This window comes from Myotis myotis, unplaced genomic scaffold, assembly GCF_014108235.1.
Source record: "Myotis myotis isolate mMyoMyo1 unplaced genomic scaffold, mMyoMyo1.p scaffold_m19_p_1, whole genome shotgun sequence".
Taxonomy (NCBI): Eukaryota; Metazoa; Chordata; class Mammalia; order Chiroptera; family Vespertilionidae; genus Myotis; species Myotis myotis.
Window position 1 is genome coordinate 171,794,010 of NW_023416313.1, and position 12,942 is coordinate 171,806,951.

The 12,942-nt window shown below is 44.1% G+C and overlaps 1 protein-coding gene and 1 non-coding gene across 15 annotated transcripts in view; both read right to left on the minus strand.

Annotated features, from left to right (window-relative positions):
* CCPG1 (cell cycle progression 1) overlaps positions 1-12,942 on the minus strand; it is an 83,325-nt gene that overhangs the window by 40,621 nt on the left and 29,762 nt on the right. For 13 of the 14 annotated variants that reach the window (XR_004966559.1, XM_036302170.1, XM_036302171.1 and 10 more), the window contains 2 exons: positions 11,872-12,123; positions 6,111-6,232 (listed from right to left, as the gene is read on the minus strand). Coding sequence is in view for 13 of the 14 variants with exons in the window: in XM_036302170.1 (XP_036158063.1) it covers positions 6,111-6,232; positions 11,872-12,123 (374 nt within the window). In the remaining variant the exon portion in view is untranslated. Of the gene's footprint in view, positions 1-6,110; positions 6,233-9,843; positions 9,890-11,871; positions 12,124-12,942 lie in introns of those variants that run through there. The other variant, XM_036302175.1, reaches the window with a different exon arrangement.
* Positions 6,762-6,868, minus strand: LOC118661225. Its single transcript, XR_004969214.1, has one exon. It is a non-coding gene; the product is annotated as a U6 spliceosomal RNA (small nuclear RNA).

Sequence of the window (12,942 nt, forward strand, 5' to 3'; positions counted from 1 at the left end):
TAAGTTCTGATAAATCATGTAATTTCTCTTGCCCTTAAAAGTACAGAATGAATCTTGCTAACATTTATAACTAATTCTCCCAAATTCAAATAATCTGAAAAACTGATCAGATTAGCTATAAAATTCCAAGGTCAGCACCCTTGATTTAAAAAAAACTCATATTCACCGGGCCAGCATGGCTCAGTGGTTCAGCATCAACCTGGGAACCAGGAGGCACGGTTCGATTCCTAGTTGCGAGCTCAATCCCCAGTGTGGGGCGTGCAGGAGGCAGCCAATCAATGGTTATCTCTCATCATTGATGTTTCTATCTCTCTCCTCTTCTCCCTTCCTCTCTGAAATAAATTTAAAAAAAAGAAAAAAAGAAATATATATATTTATTTATTTAAGTCTTTTAAGAGAATGACAGTATTTTCCACTTGAAAAATAACTACCTGAAATGGATATTTCACTGTCTGGCTTATGAATCTTCAGAGAACAAATTAAAATTTAAAGTTTCATTAGAATCATATCTTTAAATGCATAGGCAGAGGCAGCCAAAGAATGACTAGAAGGCACAACATTCCTTATCCAGTAAACTGTATATTCTTGAATTAAGTGACTGGTAAGTAGATCCTTAGCAGGTCCTCCATGAAGATCTTCAAAATTCAAACCACATTTAACAACTGGAGACAAAAGCTCTACAAGAACTAACTCAGTAAAGATGTATGCAGGGCAGGTCTCCTAAAAGCCAGTGGCCTAGGGAACCAAAAACCATAATGGTGAAAGAAAATGGCTACACTTAAAAATATCCTCTGACCAAGGTAGGGAAAACTACACTATTTACAATTAACTTTAGTAGTCCTTCCCTGAAATATATAATTCAAATGTTAAGTGGGATTCTGTCTTCAGAAGAAATATAATCAGAACCCTTTGTGGGATACATACATAAATTAAGTATAAAGGAAATTTGGGGAAATTGAAAAAAAAAATGGAACCGTTTATTTTCCTAACCTGATTTTATCTATAATCCCTACACCCTTCCCAGGAAAGAACTAAACAGGAGACCAGTTATTCTGCTGGTCCTCATTAACCCACAAATGTGTTAGGTAATTGGACAAAATGAACAGCACAGTCCTGCTGGAGTTAGGTGAGTTTTAGGAAAATATAACATGCTATTTCTTCCATCAGAACTAACAAGAAACCTTAAAGGAAAAAAACTGCCTGATTATTTTCTTTGATCAAGGGAAGGATTTAAGATATAAACACTCCTCTTTCTTACTGAATGAAAATGTTTTGCTCAGCTCTGTAAAAATAAAGTTAATAATAATGTTATATATATAATATCAATTTGAGATAGGTTAATGGTAATATAAGTGATTAGGACTAACATCTTCGAAGTCAGAATTAAGCTCTGCCAGTTGCTAGCCTTGGGAAAGTTACTTAGCTTTTTTGAATCTCTTTCCAGTCTTTGAAGTGAAGCTAACACTTGCTTAATTCAAATGGTAGTGATGAGAAATGAGAAATATTGTATGTGAGGTACTCACAAATGTGACAAAGACACAAAACGTATTCAGTCAACAATTATTAATATTACTAGAGGCCAGGTGCACAAAAATTTGTGCACTCGGTGGGGAGGGGGGTCCCTCAGCCAGGTATGTGCCCTCTCGCAGTCTGGGACCCCTCGGGAGATAACGACCTGCTGGCTTAGGCCTGCTCCCGGGTGGCAGAGGGCAGGCCCAATCCCTAGGTGCAGCCCCTGGTCGGGCTCAGAGCAGGGCCGATTGGGGAGTTGGGGCGCCGCCCCGTCATGCACAGAGCAGGGCAGATTGGGAGGTTGTGATGCCACCCTCAGTCACGCTCAGGGTAGGGCCGATTGGGGGGTTGGGGCACCATCCCCTGTCACACTCAAGGCAGGGTCAATGGGGAGGTTGCGGCGCCACCCCGTCACGCACAGAGCAGGGCCAATCAGGGGGTTGGGGTGCTACCCCCGTCACACACAGAGCAGGGCCCATCAGGGGGTTGGGGCACAGCCCTCTATCACCCACAAAGCAGGGCCGATCAGGGGGTTGGGGCGCCGCCACTCTCACACTCAGGGCAGGGCCGATGGGGAGGTTATGGCTCTACGCCATCACACACAGAGCAGGGCCCGTGGGGGGGGGGGGGGAGGGGGTTGGGGAGCTCCCCCCTATCAGGCACAGAGCAGGGCTGCCCAGGGGGTTGGGGGCCCCGCCCCCTGTCACACACAGAGCCGCAGGGCAATCAGGGGGTTTGGGCGCTGCCCCCTGTCATGCTGATCCCAGTGCCGGGAGGCATATTACCCTTTTGCTATATAGGGTAGAGGCCTGGTGCATGGGTGGGGCCGGCTGGTTTGCCCTGAAGGGTGTCCTGGATCAGGGTGGGGGTCCCCACTGGGGTGCCTGGACAGTCTGGGTGAGGGGCTGAGGGCTGTTTTCAGGCTGGGAGTGACTGAAGTTCCCAACTGCTCCTTTTTTTCTTTTTTCTTTTTTTTATTCTGGGCCAGCTTTACCTTGAGGCTTGGCTCCAGCTCTTAGGCCTCCGCGGCTGAAAGTAGGTTTCTGGCCTTTGCTTACAATGTTGCGAATCTGCTGGCTGAAGTCCGGCGGTATTTGTTACAATGTTTCTTAAACTGCCCGCTCAGAGGCCTGCAGCTGCAGGCGGGGAACGTTGGTTTCCTCCAACGGTCCTCAGTCACTGAGGCAAGCAAGCCTCATGTTAGTTTCAAGCTGCCTGGCTGCCGGCCGCCATCTTGGCTGACAGTTAATTTGCATATCTCGCTGATTAGCCAATGAAAAGGGTAGCGGTCGTATGCCAATTACCATGTTTCTCTTTTATTAATGTAGACTAGAGGCCTGGTGCACAAAAATTTGTGCACTTGGGAGGTAGGAGGGGTCCCTCAGCCCAGCCTGTGCCCTCTCACAGTCAGGGACCCCTCGGGACCTGCTGACTTAGGCCCGCTCCCGGGTGGCAGAGGGCAGGCCCAATCCCTAGGTGCAGCCCCTGGTCGGGCTCAGAGCAGGGCAGATTGGGAGGTTGTGATGCCACCCTCAGTCACGCTCAGGGTAGGGCCGATTGGGGGGTTGGGGCACCGCCCCCTGTCACACTCAAGGCAGGGTCGATGGGGAGGTTGTGGCGCCAACCCCTGTCACGCACAGAGCAGGGCCAATCAGGGGGTTGGGGAGCTCCCCACTATCAGGCACAGAGCAAGGCTGATCAGGGGGTTGGGGCGCTGCCCCCTGTCACGCACAGAGCAGGGCCCATCAGGGGGTTGGGGAGCTCCGCCGTGTCATGCACAGAGCAGGGCCGATCAGGGGGTTGAGGAGCTCCCCCCGTCACTCACAGAGTAGGGCCGATAGGGAAGTTGGGGCACTGCCCCCTGTCACACACAGCGCAGGGCGGATCAGGGGGTTGGGGCGCCGCCACTGTCACACTCAGGGCAGGGCCGATGGGAAGGTTATGGCTCTACCCCGTGTCACACAGAGCAGGGCCAATCAGGGGGTTGGGGCGCCGCACCCTGTCACACACGGAGCCGCAGGGCGATCAGGGCGTTGGGGAGCTCCCCCGTATCAGGCACAGAGCAGGGCTGATCAGGGGGTTGGGGCACCTTCCCCTGTCACGAACAGAGCAGGGCGGATAGGGAGGTTGTGGCCCCACCCCGTCACACACAGAGCCGCAGGGCGATCAGGGGGTTTGGGCGCTGCCCCCTGTCACGCTGATCCCAGTGCCAGGAGGCCTCGCGGCTCCGCTGATCCCGGTGCTGGGAGGCATATTACCCTTTTACTTTATAGGATAGAGGCCTGGAGCATGGGTGGGGCTGGCTGGTTTGCCCTGAAGGGTGTCCTGGATCAGGGTGGTGGTCCCCACTGGGGTGCCTGGCCAGCCTGGGTGAGGGGATGATGGCTGTTTGCAGCTGGTCACACACCCTTCAGGGTGGGGGTCGCCACTGGGGTGCCTGGCCAGTCTGGGTGAGGGGCGGAGGGCTGTTTTCAGGCTGGCGGGTGATGGAAGCTCCCAACCGCTCCTTTTTTTTTTTTTTTTTTTTTTATTCTGGGCCAGCTTTAGCTCTGGCTCCAGCTCTGGCTCCAGCTCTGAGGCCTCTGCTGCTGAAAGCAGGTATCTGGTTTGTTTGTATTCTATAATCGAAACACTGTATCAACTCCAGCTCTGAGATCCCGGTGGGCTGAAAGCAGGTTTCTGGGGTTTTGTTTAGCTTCTATATTTGTAACAATGTTTCAAACTGCAAGCTCAGAGGCCAGCAAGGCAGGCGGGGAACGTTGGAGTCCTCCGTCACTGAAGCAAGCAAGCCTCATGTTAGCTTCAAGCTGCCTGGCTGCCGGCCGCCATCTTGGCTGGCAGTTAATTTGCATATCACCCTGATTAGCCAATGGGAAGGGTAGCAGACTTATGCTAATTACCATGTTTCTCTTTTATTAGATAGGACTAGAGGCCCGGTGCACAAAAATTTGTGCACTCGGGGGGGAGGGGGGTCCCTCAGCCCGGCCTATGCCCTTTCGCAGTCTGGGACCCCTCGGGTGATAACAACCTGCTGGCTTAGGCCTGCTCCCGGGTGGCAGAGGGCAGGCCCAATCCCTAGGTGCAGCCCCTGGTCGGTCTCAGAGCAGGGCCGATTGGGGAGTTGGGGCGCCACCCCCTGTCATACACAGAGCGGGGCAATAGGGAGGTTGTGATTCCACCCTCAGTCACGCTCAGGGTAGGGCCGATTGGGGGGTTGGGGCACCATCCCCTGTCACACTCAAGGCAGGGTCGATGGGGAGGTTGTGGCGTCACCCCGTCATGCAGAGAGCAGGGCCAATCAGGGGGTTGGGGCATTTCCCCCTGTCACTCGCAGAGCAGGGCCCATCAGGGGGGTTGGGGCTCTGTACCCTGTCACGCACAGAGCAGGGCCCATCAGGGGGTTGGGGCGCCGCCCTCTATCACCCACAGAGCAGGGCCGATCAGGGGGTTGGCGTGCCGCCACTCTCACACTCAGGGCAGGGCCTATGGGGAGGTTATGGCTCTACCCCGTCACACACAGAGCAAGGCCCATAGGGGGTGGGGGGGGGGCGTTGGGGCGCCGCACCGTCACACACAGAGCAGGGCCGATCAGGGGGTTGGGGCCCCGCCCCCTGTCACACACAGAGCCGCAGGGCAATCAGGGGGTTTGGGCGCTGCCCCATGTCACGCTGATCCCGGTGCTGGGAGGCATATTACCCTTTTACTATATAGGTTAGAGGCCTGGTGCATGGGTGGGTGCCGGCTGGTTTGCCCTGAAGGGTGTCCTGGATCAGGGTGGGGGTCCCCACTGGGCTGCCTGGCCAGCCTGGGTGAGGGGATGATGGCTGTTTGCAGCTGGTCACACACCCTTCAGGTGGGGGTCCCCACTGGCGTGCCTGGCCAGTCTGGGTGAGGAGCTGAGGGCTGTTTTCAGGCTGGCGGGTGACTGAAGCTCCCAACCGCTCCTTTTTTTCTTTTTATTCTGGGCCAGCTTTAGCTTTGAGGCTTGGCTCCAGCTCTTAGGCCTCCGCTGCTGAAAGTAGGTTTCTGGCCTTTGCTTACAATGTTGCGATCCTGCTGGCTGAAGCCCGGCAGGTTTCTGGGTTTGTGTTTAGTTTCTATGTTTGTTACATAGTTGCTTGCAGCTCAGAGGCCTGCAGAGGCAGGCGGGGAACGTTGGAGTCCTCCGTCACTGAAGCAAGCAAGCCTATGTTAGTTTCAAGCTGCCTGGCTGCCGGCCGCCATCTTGGCTGGCAGTTAATTTGCATATCGCCCTGATTAGCCAATGGGAAGGGTAGCAGACTTATGCTAATTACCATGTTTCTCTTTTATTAGATAGGATTATTGATTTACCAACCTATACTATAACTATATCTGCATAGCATATTAATTACAGGCTAACAGTTTTTATAAAATGTACTAGAGGCCCAGTGCACAAATGCACTGGTCGGGTTCAGCCAGCAGGATGGCTGGGGTGGGAGGCCGATCAGGGGCAGTGCTAGGGTTGCCCGCTGGGGGGCGGGGCTGGCTGGGGAAAGGGGCCGAGGGTGTTCTGGTAGGTCAACTGTTTGGTCAATTTGCATATTACCCTTTTATTATATAGGATTAGTAGTACACACCTTATAATCTGTAACAGAGACTTGTTTCTGGTCACATTGGGAAAGATAGTCCTTCATGTCAATCAATTCATCTTCATGTATCTTTCTGATTAACTGTTGACGTTTCTGAATCTGAAATGTGCCTAAAAATGAACATTTTTATTAGAGATATATAACATATTATGATTACCAATATTTTGAAACATAAGAAAACATTTAATCTCCATATATTTAACTAATCAAGATAGGATCATTTCCTTTAAAGTAACAGCACTTCAGTTCTATAAACATTCTCAATATATAATAAACAAAGAATGAATAAGTAAAATCTCATGCTGTCATTCATCGAATCGTGATAGATGAATGTTAATATAATAGACCAAGCCAAATAGGTTAATATATTTTTTGTTTTATTTCTCATATACCAGGGACATTTAGGTGGTTCACAATCCTTTTGATTAAAACAAGCAGCCCACATTACCCTACCAAAGAAAACAATTTATGTAATGTTTTTATCTTACTCTATAAAGGCACTCAGGTCTGGTTTTGGGGTTTGTTTTTATTTTGTAATTAAAAGTCACAATTTTGCTACTAAGTGCCACACGTTGTACTTTGACTCATATTTCTTCCAAGCTAATGAAAGTGTGTGAAGATGCCCACTGGGGTACTGCACAAAATATGGAACGTTTCACAAATCTGAGTGCCATCCTTGCACAGGGGCCATGCTAATCTCCTCTGTATTGTTCCAATTTTAGTATATGTACTGCCAAAGCGAGCACTCAGGCCTGTCGGTTATGAGGGCTCTCCGAAGTACATCAATTACTGCACTCCCCCATAAAGAGAAAGAAAGCAGGAAGTCTATTGACAGGTTATAAGGAAAAACAAAATTTTATATTTTTTCTTACTATATTTTACCTAAGTTATATAAAACAAACCCAAAAGGTATAACAAGGAAAATAACTGGCTGTGATTATCCACCATTCTCAAAGCCCAAATCTTTTAAGACTGCATTGGTTAGGTCTGTACTGAAGTATCACTATCCCTATCCCAGCAGTGATAAAGGGATCTTAAACCAACTAGGATGCTATCTATTTTTACCTTAAAAATATAAAATGTTAATTTGCAAAGACATGCATTTTCACATGCTGATACATGCTTCATGCATGAGAAAAAAACACCACGAAATAAAAAATAAGGCAAAACGCGTTTGACAATATTATATCTACTGAGTGGCATAGCATTGTGTAAAGATATCACAGCTTTGTAATGAAAGGATGTAATGACAGTTTAGTATTTCTTCTCTTTCACAAATTAATTTTTAGTTTCTTCAATATATCTTGAAAAACACTAAAAACTTTTGCCAAATTAGACAACTGTTACCAATTAACAGCTGATACTCTGTTAGGATTCACATCCTTTCTTTAAATTTTCTAATTTATAAAAGCATGGCAAATTTGTTTCAGTATTACTCAAAAGAATCTCAGATTTTTAAAATGGTTGAAATAAATACATCTGTAATTCCCAGTGACTGAAAATCTTTCTTTTCAAACTTCTAATAGGATGAATTCCTTCGCTCATTGGAAAATAACCTAAAACTATGTATTGATATCTGATTTGGCAATACTATTACATAGCATAGATTTGATGACTGTCTTTATGTGGACTTTTTCAACCTATTAGGTTTTTGGTTTTTTTCCAAAAGTGAGGTGGAAGCCACTCCCTGAAGTTTTGGTCCTCCCCCCATACATACACATCTTCAGCTGCCTAACTATAAAGTGTTATTGCTCAAAGTATAATCTTTGGCCTTCTGGTACAAGACTATTTATCTTAATCTTATTAACCCACAGTCAGTTTTTGCTGTCACTGCTGTTAAGACTTCTCTACCAATCTCAACAGAGCTCCCAGCCGCCTGTTGGGCACAATTTTGGGGACAACTTCATAAAAATAAAATAAATTAAAACTTTAACTGTTGCCCTAAACCATTCTAAAGTTGGGTAAAAACAAACCAAAGTGGCTCACCATCTATTTATTTATTACCTAATAAAACTGTTCCCCATTAACACCCCCACCTCCAAAAGTAAAGCAGTAGCATACTTACTGCAATTTAAAAAACAAACCACCAATATCTCCATTTCCTAGCTCAAAGTTGTCTTTTCCATTACTAGTTCAATGTCCCTTATTTCACCAACCTTTTCTCCATATGCACTATCATTATAATTAAGGCCCTGGTCACTGAATATCTAAATTACAAAACTTTCCGAATGACTGTTTTAATTTTCCCCATACCATTTTTCTTTCCTACACTTTTTCTCTAAAATTATTGCAATCAGTTCACTCTATAAATCACACTCTCCTACCAAGTTCCAAGATGTTTTACAATATAACAGCATCCCACAGAGTCCAACCTTACACTCCGTTATTTCTAAATATCAATTCTGCTCTAGTCCAGGCAGACTGCTTCCAAACCCGGCAAGTTTACTTTCAAGTTATCAGACTCTCCATTGCAGGAATGTTCCACTTTCCTTCCACTTCGCATAAGCATAATTAAGACCAAACACACCTCAAATCCTACCATCTCCAGGATGACTCAGTAAGTGTAGCTTTCGAGCTATAATTTGTCTGTTCTGCATAATGTGGTACCTACTTATATTCTATTATGTTGTTGTTCAAGAGCTGGGCAGCCTACCAATACTTAAAGCAACTTCCTGAGAAAACTGAATCAACTGACTTTCACTACTGATTTAGAATATGGATAGCTTATGAACAAAGAAAATAAGGAAGATAGGTGCATCATATATGATTTTTCTTTAAACCTCTATAAGCAGTTTCAGAACCTTAAGCAGTCGCAAATACCTGTAAGTACATTATTTTACTATCCTCAGTCAAACTATTTTTCTCTTCCTTCTAGGATAGGTCTGAAACTCCAAAATTATATAGAGCCAAAGTTGGTAAATGTTTTGAGTGGCTCTCTTAGTAGCATGTTTTTGTTAAATGATTATCAAACAAGCCAGCTGGTGTGGCTCAGTGGCTGAGTGTCAATCTATGAACCAGGAGGCCATGGTTCCTTCCAGTCAGGGAACATGCCTAGGTTGTGTGCTCGATCCCCAGTAGGGGGCGTGCAGGAGGAGTCGATTAATGATTCTCATTATTGATGTTTCTTTCTCTCTCTCTCTCTCTCTCTCTCTCTCTCTCTCTCTCTCTCTCTTGGATATCAATAAATATGTATTTTTTTAAAAATGATTATAAAGAAAATGATTATGGTGTACAATGACTGACTTCATGGTGCATGAGAAATTCAAACTGGCTCTGAAGTCAACTCTAAAGAGCTCGTAAAGTGTTGAGATCAGTGACAGAATTTTTAAAAAATGTGATGTAGTTTAAATAGTGATCTTGAAAAAGTAATAATTATTCAGGTAAGTTTTTGTATGTTCATTGAGCCAGTCTATTACTATATAAACCTTCTTCATATTATGTTACTCAGTCTTTTCATATTCTGAAAACTTAATTTCAAGAAGTGCAGGATAATGTTTTAGTAAATATAATTATCAAAGTAAATTTTACAAATGACCCAAATCCTAAATAATGGTAATAATTTCTGAATTTTGAAAGCACTCCTCTCTAACTTGGTCTTACTACAAAATACTTAAAAGTTCATGCAATTGGTGCGGTTTTAATGGAATCTGGATTAACATTAAATTACTAATTTTATTTTTAGTAGGAAAAAAGATTAAGATAAGACCTTCTCCTTTGTTACCTCCAGGTTTACCTGTGGGGGGAAAAATCATGCTCAAAAAATAAAATATATTCATATTCACACATTTGCTCCAGCTAGATAATAAAAAAGTTAAGTCAAATCTCATGACAACAAATTTCAAGGAAGGACACAAATTACAGTTTTCAGTAATAAATTCAAGCAGGAGTGTAATTACTTATTTTTATTAATATAAAGTTAAATACAAGAAGAAACACATTTTACTGACTCTGACTGAAAACAAGTATTGACTGTCTTCAGTAAGTTACCTCACATTCTACTACATTGAATAATGTATTTTTTCCACAAATCAACATGGAGTATTTCTTCAATCTTTATATAAGAAACACATTGGTAGAAGGAACTAACAAAACAGGGATACTTCAGAAAGTTAAACTGTGGATTATGTACTAAAAAAAAAATCCTAAAAGTAGTTAATACAAGGCAAACTAAAATTTGTTGACAAGATCTAAGACATTTGTTTTGATTCTAATATAGCAGTGTGACTGTTCAGTTCTCACTCTCAGCTTTGTGCAAATTCGTATATCTATACATATAAAAGCCAGTGACCAGAATGCAGTAACGACTGGAACAACCAGTTGCTATGATGCCCAGAGTGGCCAGTGAGCCTGCCCGATTGGGGGCGGGGCCGGCTGGCCAACCTCCTGCAGCGCCTCCCCCCAGCCAGCCCCGCCCCCGATGGGCCCTCACCACCCCAATCAGCCCACAGCCTTTCCCTCCCCCCAGCCAGATCCACCTCCCTCAGTCCCCCCGACTCTGATCAGGGGCAGGGCTGGCTGGCCAACCACCCGCAGCCCCTCCCCCCGGCTGGTCCCGTCCACAATCACCCCCCACTGGCCAATTGCCCATGGCCCTTCCCCCTAGTCGGCCCAGCCCTGATAGGGCCCCAATTGGGGCCAGCCCAGCCAGACCCCACCCATGCAGGAATTCATGCACTGGGCCTCTAGTACCTTAAATAGGATTTCATATTTGGCCTAACCAATGTGACTCAGTGGTTGAGCACTGACCCATGAACCAAGAGGTCACGATTGTATTCCAGGTCAGGGCTCATGCCTGGGTTGTGGGCTGGATCCCCAATAGGGGGCATGCAGGAGGCAGCCGATCAGTGATTTTCTCTCATTACTGATGTTTCTATCTCTCCTCCCTTCCTCTCTCTGAAATCAATAAATTACATATTAAAATATTGAGGGGAAAAAAGATTCAATGGTTGGGCTCCCAAATGAAAAATAACACCACATGGAAGTCCTTCCTCTTTTTACCCAAGAGACTTTCACAGGCTTTTCATTAAGATAATCAATGTACAGAAACACTAACAAGATTAACAGTGAGCAGAGTATACTGTAATGCTAAACTACAAAACTACAAATGTTAACAAGGTAGGGGAGGGTGGGGGTAAGGAGGAGAGATCAATTGAAGGACTTGTATGCATGTATATAAACCTAACCAATGGATTCAGACACCAGGGGGGTGAGGGCATGAGTGGGGGGTGGGGGGCAATGGGGGTCTAAGGACACATAATACTTTAATCAATAAAGAAAAAAAATATATATATATATTATATATATATACACACACACACACACACACACACACATATATATATACACACACACACATATATAAATATATGGCTTGAGTGAAACCTGAAGGCAAGAACAAAAAACAAAAACAAAAAACCTGAAGGCAGAAATAATGAGCACCAATTATTGACATTTCAATTGTAACTATTTCAACTGGGATTTAGATAATCCTCCTAATAAAGTCAGAGTTCAAACTACTTTAATTGTGGTTCTAAAATAAACAATTTACCTCATTGTAAGCATTTCAGATTTTTAATCTTCTAATCTTTTCCTTATAAAAAAAATACATGCCAATAATCCTTACATTTCTTAAATAAATACTGCTTACTTTAAGTAAAAATAGCTTTGTCATTAAATATATGAGCTTTCCTCACTCTTAGTGTCTCTACCCTAAGCCATCAGTTTGTTTAACAAATTTTCAATTACTTACCATAGAAATGTCCAAATCCCATGCTGATTGCAATCACCAGAGCTAGTATAACACACTTATTGAGGCCACTACTGAAATGGCGTTTACCCAGCTCCTTAGAGGGTTCCGTTTCTTGGTCAGCGAGCAGTCGTTCTTCAGATTCTGAACTAGAAATAGTTTTCTTCCTAGCACGGCGGCGTCTAAAGGCAGGACTGGGCTGATGGCTGGTTTCATCACTACTTGATTTGTCATCACTCGGCTGAGATGAAAATACTATTTTAAAAAAAAGTAGATAAATATTTAAAATTTTTATGCAAGTTTCCCTAGTAGATATGATTTAGAATAATCAATGCCATCCCTACATGCTTTTTTTACATAAGACAAGCAAAAACAAAACAACACAACATGAACTCAAGTTTTCAAGGTTATGAATACAATGCCAAAACATAAAATATTTCAACTGTGATACACAAGAATCTGTTAATCATATTCTGTGCCTTTGAAGGTCTAGCTGTTTTATTGTTAAACCTTTCTTACAGTTTATACCATCAGAACATTGATTCTCATAGTCTATTAAATTTATTTGATAGTAGAGCTATAAACAAATACTATTTCTAGAAGAAAAGAAAAAAACACCCTCTATCTCTTCCATTTCAATTTAAGCTCAACTGTTTAAGGAACACAGGGACATATACAAGCAGTTCCTTGGTGTTTTTCTAGTTTCACTTCCATTCTATGAGTCCATAATCAAGGTTCAGAGCACTCTAGTTAAACACAGATTTCCAGAAGTCAGATGAGCCCTTCCCTTCAACTGCCACTCTTACTAGAAGGCTATTAATTTCACCCTTCTAGTAAATATGTCAGCATGAGGAAGTGACACAACAGCTATCTCCGATATTAGGACTAATCTGGTGCTGCTCCTTTATGAAAAGAATAGTAAATCATAACTTAAAAAAATTCACAAGAAATCACAAGTCCTGAAAACATATATACCAGAACAATTATCTTGTTTTTCATATGTATAATTTATTAACACGGTTTTATATTATCAAAAAATTATATGTTGACTCAGAAAATTAAGTGACTCTGAAA